Source organism: Pimephales promelas, chromosome 12 (genome assembly GCF_988280905.1).
Source record: "Pimephales promelas chromosome 12, fPimPro1.hap1.1, whole genome shotgun sequence".
In the NCBI taxonomy this organism is placed as follows: Eukaryota; Metazoa; Chordata; class Actinopteri; order Cypriniformes; family Leuciscidae; genus Pimephales; species Pimephales promelas.
In genome coordinates this window covers 23273486-23294570 of record NC_142780.1, presented here as the reverse complement: position 1 = coordinate 23294570, position 21085 = coordinate 23273486, and the positions used below count along the sequence as shown (strand labels likewise).

General features: G+C 36.5%; 1 protein-coding gene across 1 annotated transcript; it reads left to right on the top strand.

Annotated features, from left to right (window-relative positions):
* The first annotated feature begins 5973 nt into the window (after nt 1-5973).
* Nucleotides 5974-19489, top strand: lingo4b (leucine rich repeat and Ig domain containing 4b). The gene is made up of 3 exons (XM_039679369.2): nt 5974-6470; nt 14536-14659; nt 15231-19489. The coding sequence occupies exon 3, from the start codon at nt 15243-15245 to the stop codon at nt 17055-17057; it is 1815 nt and encodes a 604-aa protein (XP_039535303.2). The 5' UTR covers nt 5974-6470; nt 14536-14659; nt 15231-15242; the 3' UTR covers nt 17058-19489.
* Nucleotides 19490-21085: the final 1596 nt, after the last annotated feature.

Genomic DNA, 21085 nt, shown 5'->3' with positions numbered 1-21085 from the left:
TCCTGTGGCCCTGTTAGCTTGTCATGAACACTTCCCCTTGTTAGTCAACAACCTGAGTTCCCTGCACAATGTGTAAGTGTAGGTCTACATAGAAATTATCCCGTGATGTAGGCATGCGGTCAGCAGCACTAAAATACAAATGTATGTCGAGAAAAGTCCCCTTAGTGTTCGTTGCTCATGATATGTGCAGATTACTCACAAACATACAAGCAAATCCATAAATATCACAGGCCAAAAGCATCATAGCCTGCTGACATGATGACAAGACTGATCAGACTAAGAACTATTTCAGCTTTTGTACAGTATATGGGGAACAAAAAACGTGTGCTAGATTTATTCAATCCACTTTAAAAACTGACTGGATTAGTTTACCATTTAGCATTAGTTTACCAATACCATTTGCACAAATGGTTTGTGTAGTTGCTACTAATTTAAATTAATTGATCAATACCCAACTTTAAAACACAGCACTTCTATGAACTCAACACTTTTTTTGTAGTGTAGTGTAACAAGACTCTCTTTCAGTACCTTTTTCTGCATTTAAGCAGAGTAAGATGAATGTACACTAAAAATAAACTTTCAGATCCTTCTGTGCATCTCGTTTAATGTAATTGCTGTGGTCAAACACTGTTGACTATTAATTTGACCGGAAGGATTGACTGTGACCTAGATATAAATCAATGAAGCATTTTTCAGTAATACACACCTGCTCATTCGTGCGTTACAAACATTTTGACTTTTTTGGGGGGGTTAATCTGATCCTGATTGGAGCCTGTGGTGTGTGCGTGTTTAAGTGTCGTTTTTCTAAAGGATTAAGGATTAAGCCTTATATTTCTAGACGTTTTGTGAGTGCAGATTTTGTCGATGTGAACACAATTAAATTGTTGTGAAATTATTTAATGTACAATAAACATTATATTGTATTAATATTGAATTACAAAGCTCTAGCAGCACAACTGTTGAGTCATGTTAAACAGCAAAAATCTCTCCCTCAGGTAGCTGTTAGCAGACTCATCTGTTCAAAACTCAAAAAACATCTGTTTCCTATAACATTCCAGTCTAACCACGTAGCTAAAGAAGCCCAGAATGCCTTGCTGCAGTCATATGTCTGTTCCCATGACTATCACGAGACTTTTGATTCAAAGTTTTTTTTTTTTTTTTTTTTTTTTACAGATTATTGTTCAGAATGAGAACAACAGAACCATGAATCAAACTTCCCTTTTTGTATACACTATTCTATAGACTGGGTTATACACTACCAGACAAAAGTTTGCACATAAGTCGCTATACCTATTTTTTTTTTTTTTTTTTTTTTTTACATTTCATAGAAAGAGTAAAGTCCTCAAAATTATGAAATTAGCAATGACTGAAATGCATATGACTGAAAAATGTTAAACAAATCAAAGCTACCTTGAAGAAGTAAACTTTTGTTAAGCTTTACACTGGGCTTTTTTCAACCAACCTCATGAAGTGCATTCTATAATTCTCTCTATATATATATCTAATATATATCTAATATATATATATATATATAGAGAGAGAGAGAGAGAGAGAGAGAGAGAGAGAGAGAGAGAGAGAGAGAGAGAGAGAGAGAGAGAGAGAGAGAGAGAGAGAGAGAGAGAGAGAATTATAGAATGCACTTCATACTGTGTGTATATATTAAAAGCTCTAGCATCACAACTGGCTTAGAGTTGTCGCACACTGATTTGTATTGGTCAAATCCTGCTATCACAAACCCTTTAGATCCCTGTGCACGTGGCAGACGGTACAGTTGTGAAATTCTGAATGTGCTCTTGCTCTTCATAGACTGCAATACTGTTTTCCAGGCCCACTCAACTCTAATCCCCAGCATGTTGACCTCTATTCATTAATGGTGATTTATGAATGGAATGCCTCAGCAGCACTTTTCTTATAATAATATAATATAATATAATATACATACACATATATGCATACATATATACATATACACACATATATATGTGTATATATATATTTAATGGTTAGCTGGAGTGCCCTTGAGAGCCACCTGAGGGCACACCACATCAGACTTTCATTACGCATGTGTGTGTATGTGTATGTACAGTATATATATATATATATATATATATATATATATATATACATATGAACTGCTTAAAGATAAGAATGTTGAGGATCCAACTGCAGTTTATAAAAGTTAATCCAAATCGTAATCAGAATCGTGGCAAAGGTCATACACAGGCAGGCTATCCAAACAGACAAATCCAGAGGGTGAGGCCCGTGAGGCAGGAACGGGAAGAGCAGGACACAGGCAGAGATCAAGAACTATTAACAAAGAAAACAAAGGAAACGCTCAGAAATGCAGTAGTATAACGTAAAAGACTAGAAATGGTGAGGTGAATGGGGTGAACTAAATAATATAATGAGAGACAGGTGAATGTGATAATCAGGGGTGATGAGTCCGGGCAGTGAGTTATGGGAAATGTAGTTGTGAGTGGTGAACAATGCTAGTCTGATGTGGAGTGCCCTCAGGTGGCTCTCAATGGCACTCCAACTGATAACCATTACATGTGTGTGTATATATATATATATATATATATATATATATATATATATATATATATATATATATATATATTATATATATTATATCTTTACTTGTGTGTGTGTGTGTGTGTGTGTGTGTGTGTGTGTGTGTGTGTGTGTGTGTGTGTGTGTGTGTGTGTGTGTGTGTGTATATATTATATTATATTATATTATATTATATTATATTATATTATATTATATTATATTATATTATATTATGTTATATTATATTATATTATAAGAAAAGTGCTGCTGAGGCATTCCATTCATAAATCCCATCACTGTTGGAGCCTGCTTTTGTTTTTCCAGTGCCACCACCATTAATGCATAGAGGTCAACATGCTGGGGATTAAAGTTGAGTGGGCCTGGAAAACTATACATTATTGCAGTAGTCTATGGAGAGCAAGAGCACATTCACAATTTCACAACTGTACCATCTGCCACGTGCACAGGGATTTGAGGGTTTGGGATGGCAGGATTTGACCAATACAAATCAGTGTGCGACAAGCCAAGGTCTAAGCTAAAAACAAAAAACAAATATACATATATAGACCATTTTACAAGATGTAAACAACACTGGTCCAGAAACACTTCCTGTTTCAGTTTGTAACTGTTTTCTTTATTTCACATGTAAAGAAAACATCTTAAAGATAGTTGTTTAACTTTTTGATTCAGTTTTATATGTTCTGTTGGTTATAGAGAGAGAGAGAGAGAGAGAGAGAGAGAGAGAGAGAGAGAGAGAGAGAGAGAGAGAGAGAGAGAGAGAGAGAGAGAGAGAGAGAGAGAGAGAGAGAGAGAGAGAGAGAGAGAGAGAGAGATTCTGCTGGGAATGATCTAGTAGATTTCAGAAGGCTGTGCTGGGATAGGAGATTAACATCATTTTACAATCCTTTTTAAATGTACAATAAACAGCAGTAAGGCTTTTGTTTACAACATGGAAGAAGAAAAAGCCTAAAATCAAATAATACCAATTCCTGGCTGAATACCAAGTGTTAGAAAGGAGAAAATGCTTAATATTAAGTATTTTCTGACAAAGCAAACTGTTCACAGTTAGACAGTGGTAACATCTTTGGTTATACTTTAATATTAGATTAAAAGATTAATATGCATTAATTTTTGCTAAACTATCTACATAAATATTTTAAGCTAAAATATCTACATAAATATCTAAAGATAGCTAAAAAAAAACAATGTCTGTTAAAATTAATATTTATACTGTGTTAGTAATGTGGGTGCATTATTACTATTAAATTATTTTTATTAAATTAAATATTTTAGTAATTACTATTAAAATGAATGCAAATACACTAAATAAGGAATGAAAAAAAACTAAACAGTGCTACATTGAGAATCTGAAAATCAACAGAATTAAAGAAAACCAACAGCAATTAATATTTTTTCTTAAACACACTTTTACAAAAAGTGAGAAAAGTCTAACAATAAGTCAAGGGTCAAGAGCCCAATTAAAGATAACACTGATCACCATGACGGTGACTTCAAATGAACCATTTTCATTTTTTCTAAACCATGTTAATTCTTAATAAGAACTTTTGTAGAGGTATGGCAGAAATAAATTCAATCTTTCAATCAATACAATCATGGAACTGCAAGCTTAAGCCGAACATGCAAACATGCAAGGACAAACTTTCTGAAACAAACGTGCAACACATAAAACACAGACATTTCAAACCTTATTCCGCCCCAGACCTTTATCTCCACACCTGAAATCTAAACCATCTGTCCCAGTGTCTGAGGCATTTAATTCAAACAATTAGATTTTTTTTAAATAAAATAGGCCAGTCTTGTTGTGATGGATTACTTTCGTGAAGTTTAAAGAACTTAGAGCTGTTTAATGAGGATAAAGGTGAATGCTTCCAATATATTAGAGACTTTTCTGCACTCAGTCCCTTCTTTCATTTGAAATGTTTTCCCTCTAGTGGCCAGATTTAATTAAAATCCTACAGGCAATGTGGAGAGTGTCATTGTTCTCCCAAACCACTATCTGATATTCCAGTGCAGATATCTGTTTCTATTTTATTTGCACTATCTATGCATTGTAATAGAAGTAAAACCATGTGAAAACCTGTTGCCATTTAGGAAATCCTTGAACACATGTCAATAGCATGACCTGCATGATTCATTGTTTTTTTTTTTTTTTAGACTAAATATCACACCCCTGTTATTCATTTGTACACTGGTGCCAAAATTAACATTTATGGTTCATTGGGTGTACAATCCTTGTCATCCTCACTCAAAAATTTAGAATAAAATAAAGGATGACATGTCCTTTTCACATCAATGGTGCTGGTTAATGTTGTGTGATGTCCATTAAAAAGGCACCAAAGTTATTTAAGAATAAATGCATTCTGAATGTTAGCATTATGTGGCTTTTCAGGTTTTTTTCATCATGAAATTAACCACAGTGATGTTTCAAGGCAAATTGTCTCTCCACAGATGGTGAACTTCAAACTTTGTCTATTATAAAATGAAGGTAAATGGCTGGTCTTCATGAATCATGAATTAAAATCTATTTTAGTCCCTGGGAGATCTGACCCTGTTTAGAGGATCTTGTTCGCAGGCTTGGACACGTCTGACTTAAAATCTCATGAAAACAAATAGTGTGATTTATCATTATCTTATCTGCACTGTACTTAGCAAAGACAATAAAAAATATATAGTTATTTTAACCAAAAGTATTAAAAAATAAAGAAAAGCATTACTATATACAGTTAAAAATATAGGCCTATATTATATTTCAAAAGACAATGGCATTTTTTTCTAAAAGTAAAATGTAGGCTATTTGTGAAATGTATTAAAAGTAAATACAAGAGAGAATGTACTCAATACAGTAGGTTATGTAACAAGGCAATAGGCCTACTTACTTTTACAGTGCAGCATTTCAATATATAAGTGTAATAAATAGCAATAAATAATAGGCATTTTTAAATAAGTAGGCTATATGCTACACGTAGCCAAGTGAATTGCACTTGGAAATGGGCATTCCCAGAATTCCCTGTCCAAGCACTGCAAACAGTATTTATTTAAAATGTTGGTTGACAATTTCTGTGCCCTATTGTTTTTTAATTGATGTTTATAGCATTTTTATGGCTAAATCTGAGTCATTCAATAATTCTTGAAATATTGACACATTTTTACAGTAAAGTTCTGTCAACCACTGATGCCAGCATTTTGCCTTATTTATTTTATTTTTTTATTTCTTTTTAATTTTTAAAGTAGGCTACTAATTTCAGTTTGGGATTTGTTCTATTTTCTACAAAATACCAAGCAATTAAAACCAATTTACCACAAAAAGTCACACTGTGAACATTTGTATCGTATAAATCAAGGGACTAAACTAAACATGTGTCCCATGAGATGTTTTCAACCATCTCCAAGCCACGAGTCTCACTCAGGCAACCATCTGCTGCTTTACCTAAATCCGGAGATTTGGCCAAGCCTCACAAATATCTGTCATTCACTCGAAGTGCCCTCACGAGTGTTATTTTTTATCAGCTCTGCTGAATAGACCAGTAAACACCGATCTGCTATCTAAACCGCTGGGGTTTGGATGTTCACTCGTATTGAAACGGGCAGGTGGGAGTTGGAAGTTAGAGCGAGTGCAGAGGAGCGTCAGTCAGTATACGGAGAACAGCCAACCTAAATTAAGGTTACAATTATCCTTCTAGACCCCGGAGGGATGTGTCGTAGACAGGAGGAATTAATGAAGAAACAAAGCGATTAAAAACATTCGGGTCTTGTCTCAAGACAGGCTCGTCGTCTTTCTGTGAACGATGTTAGAGGACATTGTGCAGAAGTGAGGAACTGCGAACCTAAATGGACAAAGACTTGGAGAGCTTTGAAATCGCTGCCATGCAGATAATGTGAAGGGAGCGGGTCAGCGGGTGAGTTCCGCTTTGTGTTTTGTTGTAATAGTTTACTTAGGTTATATTCAAAGCGATTTTTGTTTGGTGTTCTTCAAGGTTATGACTAATTTTGAAGTTCCTAATTTCGTCACATTCAGACTTCTTACTCATGGACGTCAAAACATAGCCCAGCATTGTCTATTAAGTTAACCTGAACAACAGACATTAAAGTTAAACGACTCTTGTTGTAGAGGGTAATCACAATGTGACTGGGTAGTTTCATTCTAACACTGTGGTTTCCAAGGTAAAGATGATATTGTAGATGTAGCTTATGGTCAATTTGATGTATTCTTACATAGGCTGTTTACGTTTCTTAAAAAAAACCCCTAAAAAGTATGATTCAAAATAATTTTCTTAAAATATCAGGTAGTGTATAAAGCTGGATTAGTAAATTGAGTAGAGATGGATTGATGATTGAAGGAAGGATGGATGGATGGATGGATGGATGGATGGATGGATGGATGGATGGATGGATGGATGGATGGATGGATGGATGGATAGATAGATAGATAGATAGATAGATAGATAGATAGATAGATAGATAGATAGATAGATAGATAGATAGATGATTGTTTGACTGACCAATTAGACTCAATGACAGATAGATAGATAGATAGATAGATAGATGATTGTTTGACTGACCAATTAGAATCAATGACACAGATAGATAGATAGATAGATAGATAGATAGATAGATAAATGATTGTTTGACTGACCAATTAGACTCAATGACATAGATAGATAGATAGATAGATAGATAGATAGATAGATAGATAGATAGATAGATAGATAGATGATTGTTTGACTGACCAATTAGACTCAATGACACAGATAGATAGATAGATAGATAGATAGATAGATAGATAGATAGATAGATAGATAGATGATTGTTTGACTGACCAATTAGACTCAATGACACCGATAGATAGATAGATAGATAGATAGATAGATAGATAGATAGATAGATAGATAGATAGATCGATCGATCGATCGATCGATCGATAGATGATTGTTTGACTGACCAATTAGATTCAATGACACAGATAGATAGATAGATAGATAGATAGATAGATAGATAGATAGATAGATAGATAGATAGATAGATGATTGTTTGACTGACCAATTAGATTCAATGACAATAGATATAGAACGATAGTTTGACCAATTAGACTCAATGACACAGATAGATAGATAGATAGATAGATAGATAGATAGATAGATAGATAGATAGATAGATAGATAGATAGATAGATAGATAGATAGATAGATAGATAGATGATTGTTTGACTGACCAATTAGACTCAATGACACAGATAGATAGATAGATAGATAGATAGATAGATAGATAGATAGATAGATAGATAGATAGATAGATAGATAGATAGATAGATAGATAGATAGATAGATAGATAGATAGATAGATTGATTGATTGATTGATTGATAGATATGTTTCTTAGTTTGTTTAAGCCCAATTAGGACAAGAAGATCATAGTCTTTTTGTGTTGGGAGGCAAACATAACACCAAAAATAGCAGTCAGAGGCACCCGTGGTCAGCTGGCATTGTGCGCAGCATTCACATTCTCAGCCCCCACGGTCACTGAGGTTTCGGAGGTCCCTGCCAGTCATGGCTGTCTTAATTAGAACTAATCAATCTGAGCAAGTTATGTCTAATGAGATTTCAAACAGCATCCCGTGTGATGTGCAGCACTGCAAATTCCTGTTGCGCACTCGTGAGCCAGCGCTGAAGGAGCGCAAGCTTTGGGGCCGGTCCAGACGAGCACTTTAATCAGAAGAGTTGTAATGCACAGCAGGGCTTGATTTATCACCAGTTGATGGGGGCGGAGTGGTAAAAGCACTTACTTGATCACTGGTTTGTTTTGCTTGGTCACTTGACATTCTCATCATGCCCTCATATGTATCGGTATGTGATTTATGAGGTCTGTCGCTATGAAGTCATTTTGTAGCAGGGTTTAATATCATTGAACAGGTGCAGGTGCCCTGTTTTGACCAGTTTTGTTTTTTTAATAATGCACAGTTAGCTTTGAACTAAATTTGTGATGTGTGGCCCTGATAGGTCCGCCTCACATTGTGAGCATCAGATCATCTTTGTGTAATCCTGCTGCCCTAAAACGTACCTATTTAGGACCGCTTAGACTGTAAACTATCCAGGCCACCATTTGACCCTGCCAGTGGGTGTCCTGTATTACTGCACACAGCCAGATGAAGAGAATCGAGATCTCACTGGTGAAATTTCCCAACAGACCAGACCCATCTTTTAACTACGCAATAGCTGTGCTGTTTTGTTTTATTGTAAAGAATGTTTCTGAATCTGTGACCCTGAACGGTAGGCAATCTGTCAGCACTACTGGGTTTTAATGCCAATTGATGGATTAAAATCTATGGATGTCTAATACACACATGGGCGAAGCAGAGCCTGTGCTTTTCACAGCTTAAACCATGTCCATATGTGTGAACTCTCCACAATCACACAAAAAAATCAATGGACTCAGACTTGATTTATACTCCGCTTCAAGACACGTTGCATCAATGGAATGAAATCTGAATCTGGGCCTTCAGAAACAAATTATCTCCATCCCACCAGCATGTCTGTCTACTGAATTTCAGATGCTTTTGGCACTGCATGTTTCACAGGTTTATACATACACAGTGTAAAATTAAATGCATATGTTTGTAATCTATTGTCTATTAAAAACTTGCTTAAAATTAACAATTAACTTGTGCAATGCACAGTGACCTAGTTACATTAATGCATTCAGTTTAGCCTGAGGTGACCTCTTTTGTGTGTCCTTGAAAAGTTACTGTTAAAGTCATTTTAAAACACATACAGTATGTGTGTTCCCTTCTGGCAGGCAGTAACATGTGAGATGATGATCTCATGTTCAATTTTCCATAATTTACATTTATTCATTTATTTTGCATCACATTTGATTGTCTTTGGGTTACACAATGTACACGCACTGACTGAAGTGACCAGCACAAAGCTGAATTATCATAATCTGTCCTTCAGACGTTTGTGATCCCAGCGTGACCTCTCTCAGCTGCTCCACATAATCATGAAAAACAGTGAAAGCATGAACATTCATATTAGTTTGACCATGTAAAATATACACAAAATATTTGTGCTAAATACCAATAACAATTAGAGTAATAAAAAAAATGTATTTCTGATACAAAACTAAACAATGAATATATTACAATAACATGACATATGCATAAAAATACACAATAACAATACAAATGTTTAAATTCAAAAGTAATAATTTCAAGGGATGCACCGAGATAATCATTTTCATGTTACGGCTGATAAAAGATAAATGTTGCAATATCAAAACACAATTTGATATTTAATTTTTTTTTTTGTTTTTTTTTTTGTGAAATTTAGCCATTACAAAATTATAATATACAGTATATGAAAATCTGATATTTTATTTCACGTTTCACTTTTTAATTTTAAACTGTGTCATTAGATGTTTTTAAAGTTGAACCTTAAGTGAGCATTAGATGATGGCAAAGGCAATCTAAATGTAAAAATAAGTCAAATGAGCAGGCACATTATAAGTCGTTAACCATAATTCAGTCAATAGTTTAATAATTAAATCAGTAGCGTGGATGGTGGTTTGCTGTTCCCAGGGAAACTATAATCTGATAAGGTGTTAATGCCGTTATACACAAAAGCAAGACACTGGCAAACAACCGCCAATAAAGCAGCAAATTCAGTCACACTTCAACAGAGGCTGAGACTATAATGCTTGTTTTATATGCTATACATGCAAACACACAACGGATATGTTTTTTTCCTTATGGCTTTCAGCAAAGGTTGATTACAGAAGGATGAGCAGAAGCGTCTTGTAAATTCACTGTGGGTTTGAAATACAAACACTTTGAGGAAGCATCTGTGGTTTGTGGTGCATCCAAGTGTGAACCTCACCTTCTCTGTAATATTTATTTTTCCATTCCCCGGGCAGACTCGAAAGGGAACAGATACTCCATGTCCTGAAGATCTGTCATCATATCCCATAGCTAAACAACACCTGTTTCTGAAAGCTTTGAATACTTGTGTTTATTCCCATGGCTTCATTCTGTGCCCGGGGGTGGAAGGCCAGGGGCCAGCCTCTTTCTTACTTTGTCGCAATTGTTGCTGTGAAGAATTGATGCGAGGAATTCTAATTGGGGATTGGTGAGTAGTCCCCCCATCCCCCCCCCCCCCCCCGGTTGGGACGAGAATAGCACAGGCTCCAAGAGGCAGGTGAACCACATTGCACTCGGAGGTTAGGAGGTCATGCTAAACATGCAGGTTGCAGACCTCTTATATTGTTACTGAAGAGGTCCTGAAATTTTAGACACTGTTGTAAGGTAAAATAAAGGGTGGTTTTATATAAAATATCTTGTGGTTTTGGCTGACATTTTGTGAATATCCTATATGTTGAAAGCTCATTTTAATTTCAAAATGCCTGGATCCTTTTGCTCTGCACGTCCCTCCCTTGACCTCTCACAGTAAAATACACAGTTAAAGCTCAATAATACATATTTTCTTACTGTTATAAGCCCTTCTGCATGCCTAGAGCCAGTGAAGTGCAAATTGGAGTCCGCCTGCAGAGGCTTTAAGTGTTGTGTTTACTAATGGAGTCAGGGGAACAGCTACAGGCTACAGCAGCAGTGGAAAGCTTTTGCACGCCGCCCCCCCCCCCCCCCCCCCTTTTTAGTATCTGGCAGACGTCCATGTCAGTTATTGAAACCTAATGAAGCCTGTCTGACCATGATGAGTTTTGATTGTTCATGTTAAAAGTATGAAAGTCAGGCCTGAAATGAGATAAACAACATATTATTTAGGGGTGTTCAGCTTAGTGAGGGCTGTCTAACTGTGATGACATTGCATCAGATCGACAAGGGCACACTCAATGTTTGGCAGAGTGTTGATTGTTAGATAAGAGCATTGCCAAAGCTGGAATGTTGACAGTCCTGTATGTGATTATGCAAAAGTTGAGGCATCTTAATGGGTTTGGGCCACAAATTTGGCAGTTTTAATTTTAACAATTTTAATGAAAAAAATATAAACATATTTTGTGTCTATGGTTTAAAATGAATATAAAATATTTATATTTTATATAAATGTATATTAAAGTAGTAGTTCACTTTTAAAAAAAACTTTTGCTGATAATTTACTCACCCCCATGTCATCCAAGATGTCCATGTCTTTCTTTCTTCAGTCGAAAAGAAATTAAGGTTTTTGATGAAAACATTCCAGTATTTTCTCCATATAATGGACTTCAATGGGAACCAAACAGTTCAAGGTCCAAATGAGAGTTAAAAAAATAAATAAAAAAGTTTAAGTTTTATAAGCACAAATGCTCACCTTGCTCTGTTCAGTGATGAGCATTCATGACTCTCCTGTTCAAACTCGTTCATCAAAATTTAAGAAATCTTTTTTCGAGTCATGACTCGAAGGGTCCTAGATAAGAGCCTTATTCATTGTCTGGTGTCGTTTAAAGCCCTTTGAAGCTGCACTGAAATCTCATTTGGACCTTGAACTGTTTTTTTCCCGATGAAGTCCATTATATGGAGAAAATCCTGGAATGTTTTCATTAAAAACCTTAATTTCTTTTCAACTGAAGAAAGAAAGACGTGGACATGGATGACATGGGGGTGAGTAAATTATCAGCAAACGTTTTTTTAAAAGTGAACTACTACTTTAATGTATTTTATATTAATATACAGTAGGAATAAAGCAAAATAAACACACAATATATATATATATTAAAATATGGATATTTTACACAATCTCAAAGCCAGCTGTCGAGATGTTTCAGCATTAAAATTGTGAGATCAAAATCACTTTCTTGCTCTTATTAATAGCAATCAAGATGAGCTTGGTTGTCAGACAGTGTGAAAATGCCATATAGGCAAGCAGCAAGACACAGAGCAAGAATTTTGTCACCTCGATGTTCAGATCTCGTACACCTGCTGCACTGTGTCTTTCACAAGACGACAGAGAGGGATTCACACCCTTAATTTGTGTAAGCCAGGCTCTCTGCTGTGTGGAAAACCAATATGGTGTCAAAACTGCCAAGCCAATAGTGTTTCTCTCTCCCTCCTTTGGCTAGATACGGCATTAGGAGTCAGCTTATTGGCCAGTATAAGGCCTTTGTGTGGAGACTGGGGACAACACTGAACTGGAGTACTCAGGGAAACCTCATTTTAAGTGGTTTTTAGCAGGATCAGGTTCAAAATAGAAGCTTTGTGTGTAAACAGGAGAACAAGAGAAGTGACCCATGTGAATAGGCTATATTAAGCAAGCAAGCAGTGGGAGAGGTGTAATGCAAGGCTGTTAGGACTTTGTCACGACAAGGTAGGAGTTTTACCCGTTTCATTCAGTTCTTCGTATGCTAAGTATACCAGAAATGTGTGCAAATACTGTGTAGAACTATGATATATTAACCATTTTAATTGCAATTTAGTTTATTTTTATAGACTTTTTATATATTGAAAAACAGGTCTGCTAAAGAGTTTCTTTCTTCTGTTAAAAACAAAAGAAGGTGTTTTGAAAAAACAAGCAGTTTCTGGTCCCCATTGACTTCTTTAGTATATATATTTTTTTTCATAGAAGTCAATGGGGACCATCAGCTGTTTGGTTACCCACATTCTCTTTTGTGTTCAACAGAAGAAAGAAACTCATACAGGACAGGAGAGTAAAATGATGACAATATTTACATTTTTGGGTAAACTAACCCAAAACTAACCTTTAAGTTGTTTGTTAATTGTCACCTTTACTGAGGTTAATGTGTGAAGTATTGAGGTTGTATATGATCAAATAAATTTATGATGCAAAATATTTTCTGAGGCAAAGACTCGCAAGCTCTTTCCCTTTAGAGGTGATTCATAAATAAAAACTGTGCATGATAAAGATAAATAAAAAATCTTGTGCTGCTGATTGACATTTGACTAGAGACATTTCAGATTTGTCAACGTTCAGCCAACAGACAAATCCAAATAGGCTAAATTACTGAGGATAATTACACTTATTGAAAGAACAAATCTCATTCTCAGACATCTCAATCCTTCACATTGCCTTGATTTTTGCCTCGTCCTTTTTCAGTACAAAGCTAAACATCCTAGGTGTGTTATTCTTTCAAAAACCACATTGCTATAATATTTTGTTTCATTTTGATTTTTTACTGTGCAGTTTTACCTTAATTCAGTGGATGTAGTTCAGAGAATGAATTGCTCTTGATTAAGACTGCATGTTGAATTCATATATTATTGTGCAGTCCAGTGTTTTTATCTGGGCTCTGATGTCGTTTGGCTCAGCTCTGTCCATTAAACTGAAGCAGAGTCAACGTCTGTCCATGCTGAGTGGGTAATTCCTAATTTGTGTTCAGGTCTCTGCACCTGCACCCTGTGACATGAAGCTTGACAATAGTGAAAGTGCCCTGCACACACCTGTCCTCTCACATCAGACCCTCTAGAGATGTAAATAAGCATGTTACCGTGCAGCTGTCACCTGTCTCATCATTTATTTAGTCAGGGTTATGTTTAGTTCTGTTTAGTTTCATATTCAGTCAGTTGTTACCATTTTGCCTGCATGTGTTCCCTAGTTAGTTTAGTTTCTATGCAAAATTCTTTCTGTTCAGTGTTTGGTCCCGTTTATGTTTATGTTTAAGTGTGGTTAGACCTGTTATATCTCCTGTGGCTTTTCTGTAGTGATTGTTTAGTTCATTAAATACTATATCATTGAATCTCATTGTGCCATGCGATTAGGAATGGCTTAATCTCATTAAGCCATACCTAATCGTTACATTATCCTAATAAGTGTGAATTTAAATGACACGCATACATTTTGCTGTCTCGTACCCAAACATGTCTAGATTGTTCCACTGTTGTCCTTCATCGGAAATGGATAAAAAGCTGTTCTACAAATTCATTTGTGTCTTTATCAGTCGCTCTGTCTAAAGAGATTGTTAGCACAAATAATCATAAATCAGTCTCAATAAATTTTGGTGTTTTTTTCTCTTCTCTCTGCTTTAGGCTTTTGGAAGTGTGACGTAACGTCTAAATGTGACTAAATGCATCTCCAAGGAAACCTGAGCCCAACATATATACCATCCTGAAAATATCTGGTTATGAGAACTGGCACTACAAAAGTCCCTTGGTAAGTATAACTAGACAAATACAAAATATGAGTAATGGGTAAAGCAACAACATGATGAGCATATTTTTAATTTCTAAATTAAAATGAACCCTGAAATTTCGGGGAGAGATAAAGTCTGATATGTCAGGGTAATAAAACTTGATGAAAATAATGTCATAATGGAAAAAAGCCTAATTAAAATAATGAAATTCTTGCAAAAAAAAACAAAAAAACACCTTGTGTATAGTTTGTAATAATATATTCCTATTCATTCTTAGAAAAAATATTTTAACAAAATTGATTCAATGCTTATTAATGGTTAAGAAGATAGTTTTTAACTTTGATACATATATTTAAAAATAGCAATTTATTACATCAAATCAATGATTATTTTTTTTATTATTATTTAATGACTGGTGTAACCATCAAGTATTCCTTTCCTAAACTTCTTCAAAGTGATTCAAAATGTTTTTCAAAACCCCACGAAACCAACAAGAATACACCGATTACATTTATAAGATCTTGACATTATGATTTTAAAAAGATTTTTCCTTATTGTGGACACGCTTATATGTAATTTTCTTTTTTGCAGGAAGGAGGTAAGATGTTCATGGATCTGTGTGGCCAGCGGGGCGCATGGTCAGTCCTGCTGTTGTGGTGCCTAAACCTATCAGCTGCTGACCTCACCTGCCCGCAGAAATGCGCTTGTTACCGTGACACGTTGGAGGTCAACTGCTCCTCAAGACACCTGACGGGTGTGCCTGAGGTGTTACTCAGCAATGCCAAACGTTTAGACCTTTCAAGAAACCAACTGAAAACGCTGGCTAGGCGTCAGTTCTCTGGCCTGTCAAAGCTTGAGGACCTGGACCTGAGTGAGAACATCATCTCCATGATTGAGGTGGAAACATTTCAGGGGCTGAAGAACCTGCGATACTTGAGGATAAAGAACAACCGCCTGAAGATCCTCCCGGTCGGGGTCTTCTCCGGCCTCGCCAACCTTCAACGTCTGGACGTCAGTGAGAATGAGATCCTGGTTTTCCTGGATTACACATTCCAGGACATGACTAACTTACAGCAGCTCGATGCAGGAGAAAACGACCTGGTGTTTATCTCGCAACGGGCTTTTGTTGGGCTGCAGGCGCTGAAGGAGCTGAACGTGGACCGCAGCAATCTGACCTCCATCCCCACTGAGGCTCTGTCGCAACTTCAGAGCTTGACCAAGCTGCGCCTGCGCAAGCTGACCATAAGCGCGTTGCCCAACAATGCCTTTCGCCGACTGCACCAGCTGCGCACATTGCAGATCCTCCACTGGCCTTCTCTAGAGACGTTAAATAGCAACAGCTTGGTTGGTCTCAACCTTACCACTTTAGTTTTAAGCAACTGTAACCTTAGCTCTGTACCTTACGCTCCACTCCGCCATCTCGCTTACCTGCGGTACCTCGACCTGTCCTACAACCCCATCACCTCCATCCAAGGCAACTTGCTGGGGGAGCTTCTGCGGCTGCAAGAGTTGCACCTGGTAGGTGGGAGCCTGTTACGTATTGAGCCAGCTGCCTTCAGGGGTCTGGTCCACTTTCGTCTGCTCAACGTGTCCTCGAATCGTCTGACGACATTGGAAGAAAGTGTCTTCCACTCGGTAGGGAACTTGCAGACACTGCGGCTGGACAGGAACCCTTTGGCTTGTGACTGCAGGCTACTCTGGGTTGTGCGACGACGTCGAAGACTGGATTTCGATGGCCGCCAACCCAGCTGTTCGGCTCAGAATCAGCACAAGAAGGCATTTCGTGACTTTTCGGAGGCTGATCTTCCGGTTATATTTACGTGCAGACAAGCACAGATTGTGACCCGCCAGCTGCAGGATGCGAGTGTGGTGGAAGGCATGAGCATACGGTTTGACTGCAGAGCCGAGGGCTATCCGTCGCCTTCTATTTCCTGGATGTCAGCCCAGCAGACTGCACTTAGCTCTGTCGGGAGAATACGAGTGCTTGCTAATGGGAGTTTAGAAGTGCGTTATGCCCAAGTACAAGACAGTGGAACGTATCTGTGCACTGCAGCTAATGCAGCGGGGAACGACAGCATCTCCATGACTCTGCAAGTTGAGGGGCTCCCACAAAACCGCACCGCATCGTATTTCTCAGACGAGGGATGGATGGAAACTTCATTGCCTCCTTCTACCAACTCCTCCACACGGGTGTCAAATCCTTACCCGTTTGATGCTAAAACCCTCATCATTGCTACCACCATGGGATTTCTCTCTTTCCTCAGCTCTGTGGCGATCTGTTTCGTGTTTATGTTCTTCTGGAGTCAGAGCAAAGGACAGATAAAACACACTGCCACTATAGACTTCGTGCCACGATCATCCATGGGTGGAGGTGGAGATGGTGGGGACACTGGGAGATTCACAATGAAGCTTATTTGAGCTGGAATAGAGAATAATTGGTCATGGTTACAATTAGTTGAGCCTTTAAAACTGTAGTAACTGTTAAAGTTGCCACTTGCCATCACAGCAAGGTACAAAGCCTTATGATAACTTATTTTGCAAGCCTGATTGACTATGTAAATAGGCATAGCAACTTATCTTTGTAATAATCTCATTCATATCGTGCTGGTCTGATTGACATTATTCTAAGTAGGTATAAAGCTCCAGTCCGTAATTTTTGGGGTTAAAATGATTAAGTACTTAATCAGCCAGTGTTCAAAACTATCTGCTTGCCTTAGCTGGATTCAAAACGGTAAGCTTGTAATAATGTTTTTAACTCCAGTGGTACTGGTGGATTTCCGCGGGAGATTCGAGCATGTCTTTGCATCATTACATCACATCTGTACATATATAGAAGGAGTCTCGGCTAGTAGGCTATATTGCGTGTGAGGATGTTGGAGGTGCAGATTTATAACCTTTTCTCACAGCACTTGATAGAATTAAACGTATTAATTTGATGGCGGATCCAGAAAGGTTCAAACGACAATCACCAGTGACAACTACTGATTTACCCGCTGTAAAATGCAAAAGACTTTGGAGTGGCTACAGAAAAAAAGAGACTGCAACCGGGCCCATGCTAAAACAGGGGATAAATATCTGAAGGGCATTAAATGTAGTCACGCAATGCTGACATTGTTAACATTAACAATTTGAGAACAAAGTGTAATTTGACCTGATATGATAAGCGATCGTTAGATTTAATCAGCACGCTTTACAGCAATGCTTTTTTCCCCTTAGTTGGTCAGAACAAAAGTGGATGTTTCTTACTAGTTCAGACAACATTTTCCAGTGAAAATTCTTATGTTGGTCATACTTCCAAAAAGTAGAGTCTGTGATTCCGAATGACAGCATCCACACCGACGCGGGGACTGACAGCAGCACATTCTCCGCAAAACATTGTGTTCATCCACGCTGTGCCGAGGCACAACTCGCGTGAAGTTGATAATTTTGCGAATCACTGCAATTGCAGATTTCAGAGTTGGCGACAAAGAGGAAAAACTACGGACTGCAGCTTTAACTTCTCTTTATAATAATATTTTAGCTGAGAAGTTAGAAGTCAAATTTTATATAAGTAAGGTAGTCTAGTAGCTTGAGCAATTCCAAAGTCTGAAGATAAACAGCAAACACATGTTCTTACTGTTTGATAGTAAAAGTTAATTTAAGAAAAATATGAATAATAAATTATATATAACTTTTATTTACTATTAACTGTTATTAATAGTAAACTACATTTATTTACTAATATATATGTTATATATGTGTGTGTGTGTAGTGTGTGTGTGTATATACAGTATATATATATATATATATATATATATATACATATATATATATATGAAGAGTTCAGATGCAAAAGCCTCTAAATGCCATTTGAAATTTTCTTCTAGAATGATCATTTTTATCAAGCTTGTATATTTAAGTTCAGTGATTTCACTTAAATGGCAATGATAATAAGCTATTTGTTATTTAAGTGAAATTACTGAACTTAAATATACAAGTTTGATAAAAATCATCATTAAAGAAGAAAATTTCAAATGGCATTTAGAGGCTTTTGCATCTGATCTCTTCATATGTACATACATACATACATGGTATAGTGACTAATAAATAATTAAGCAGCTGCTGGATATTATTTTGGTGTGCCCTCGATTTGGTTTGTAAATGTTTTAGGCTCACAGCTCTTAGTATAATGAATTAAATCTCTTCCTTTGTAAGGGCTCAGGCACAGTTAGCCTTTAGAGATATTCATTTCACTGCCAAATTAAACCAGAACACGCCATGCGATGATGCATTTGACAACAGTTACAATGCAGTTTTAGATATTGTAATATTGTTGCACAAAATATATGCAAAAGACTGAAAAAAAACATAGATCTATATATCTCTTAACAGCCTATTAACATCTATTGTAGTTTGTAGAAATTAAAACATTGCAACAGGAAATAAATGAATTTAACTAATAATAATTTTTAGAAAGTTAAGGATTTTAAATGGACGATAAGTTATCGAAATGGATTGCTGTATTATATATTGTGTGTGATATTGTACATTACAGATGTTATATTTATAGGTTGCAGTAAGAAGGTCATTCAGAAATGTCTTTTATGCTTCTTCTTTTTTTCAGTAGGCCTATCTTTTTTTTTATAAACATCATCAAGTAATGTTATGCCATGCCTGTGAGTCTTATGCACAAATGGCAATGTCATGATTGAACACATACAGTACATGGTTATTTACTTAAGATGCTTTGGAATTTATGTAATGTATATAAGTTATATTTCTACATTTTGATGTTTTTGCTAATGCATTTGTAAGTTATAATATTTTGCATTGGATCATTAAAGACTATGCAAGTCTGCCTGTTCAGAAAACCATCTTGTCTCAGTATTTTTACTCCACAGGGGTTCCATTTTAAACCTCCTCATTAAAAATTCAAGTACATTTCTAGGTAAAAATTAATTTCCGAGTCCTGGAAGTCTGAAGAATTTAGATACTGTGATCATATCCCTTTGTTACTCTGGTGCATGCAGTATGAAATTGTCCAGATGTAAGCTCCATCTGTTTCATCAAGGCACACCTATAACCTTGAGTGGCTGCAGTTTTTCTTTAGCTCATCTGATTGTGGAGGATATATGACATGAGATGTAAGAGAGAAGAATCTGTATAATTATTTGCATCCGTCATTGTCTTGTTTGTTAAACGGAGAAATAATTGTCTCCTGCTGCCTCTCATCTGATTACCTACGATTAATGTTTGATTTTACAGAATTTATGCCATTCATTCAGTCTAATAACAAAGTCAAATTGATACGTGATAGTTATGTTTTATTACACTGATGACGGATTAGTGTCTGAGAGTACAGGAAGAGACGGGGAACTCGCAGTGGTGTTTTAGTCAGGCTGTCGTTTTGTTGGACAGACAGTTCTCAAGCTTTAACTGGATTCTGCTGAGAGAGAGAGAGAAATAGAGCGAGAGAGTGAGAGTAAATAATTTCTGCTGTTGCCCAGAATAACCCAGAAAAAAAGATGATAATCACGTGTATGACCAGTGGTTTAAACCCTTCAGGATTACCTCTAGATATCTCAATCTGTTATATAGGTCTGTCTGGCTACTGCGTACTGATCAAATAAAAATGCTTTTTATTCTCCAAAAATGTGTTGCAATTAAACTACAACTAAGCTAACAGTTAAATAATCATTTCATTAAGATAAGAATTTTGTCATGTTTTTGTAATATATACACAATAAACAAATAATACACATAGCCTACTGCACAGATATAAAAGTGTGTGTGTGTGTGTGTGTGTGTGTGTTTGGAGTCCTACATTTACAGCTATTACAGTATGTTCAAATTTTCCTGTTTTGTATTCACAGATGTGAGGACTTATTTGTGCCACCACTTTGACCAAAATATGTCGCTTATGCCTTTTGGCCACTAGCTGGAGCCAAAGAAAGATAAATAAAAGAGACAATAGCCTGGACTATACAAAACTGCATAAGAAGCTTTAAAATTGATGTCAGTTGATACAGTTGAATTGATACACAGACATAATTTAATCTTGTGATAAATGTGTAAATGTAACAGATTTCATGGTGCCTGAACCTGATGAATAGGAATAGGACAATAACATGGACAAGATGCAGAGTGAGAAGATTCCTATAGCTGATTCTGTCAAAACTGACACAGCAAACTTAACAGTTCACTGGAAAAACAGAAAATTGATTACTCGGAAAGTTAATCACTCGGAAAGTTAATCAATTTCCAGTGTATCTTGGAAAAATCTGTAACAACAGTTCCCACACTTATAGGAATATGGAAGAGCCATGGTATTGCTAATGAATATGACTATCTTACAGATAGACATTACTAGGACATAGCTTCACTGACCAAGAAAAAATGGAATCCAGGAAGCTTTCATCAGATGGTAAGCAAAGATCTTTTGAGTAAATGGTTGTTGTAAATGTTGT

Bases quoted from the DNA above. Each gene is read 5' to 3' on its own strand.
- lingo4b (XM_039679369.2), top strand. From the start codon at position 15,243: ATGTTCATGGATCTGTGTGGCCAGCGGGGCGCATGGTCAGTCCTGCTG.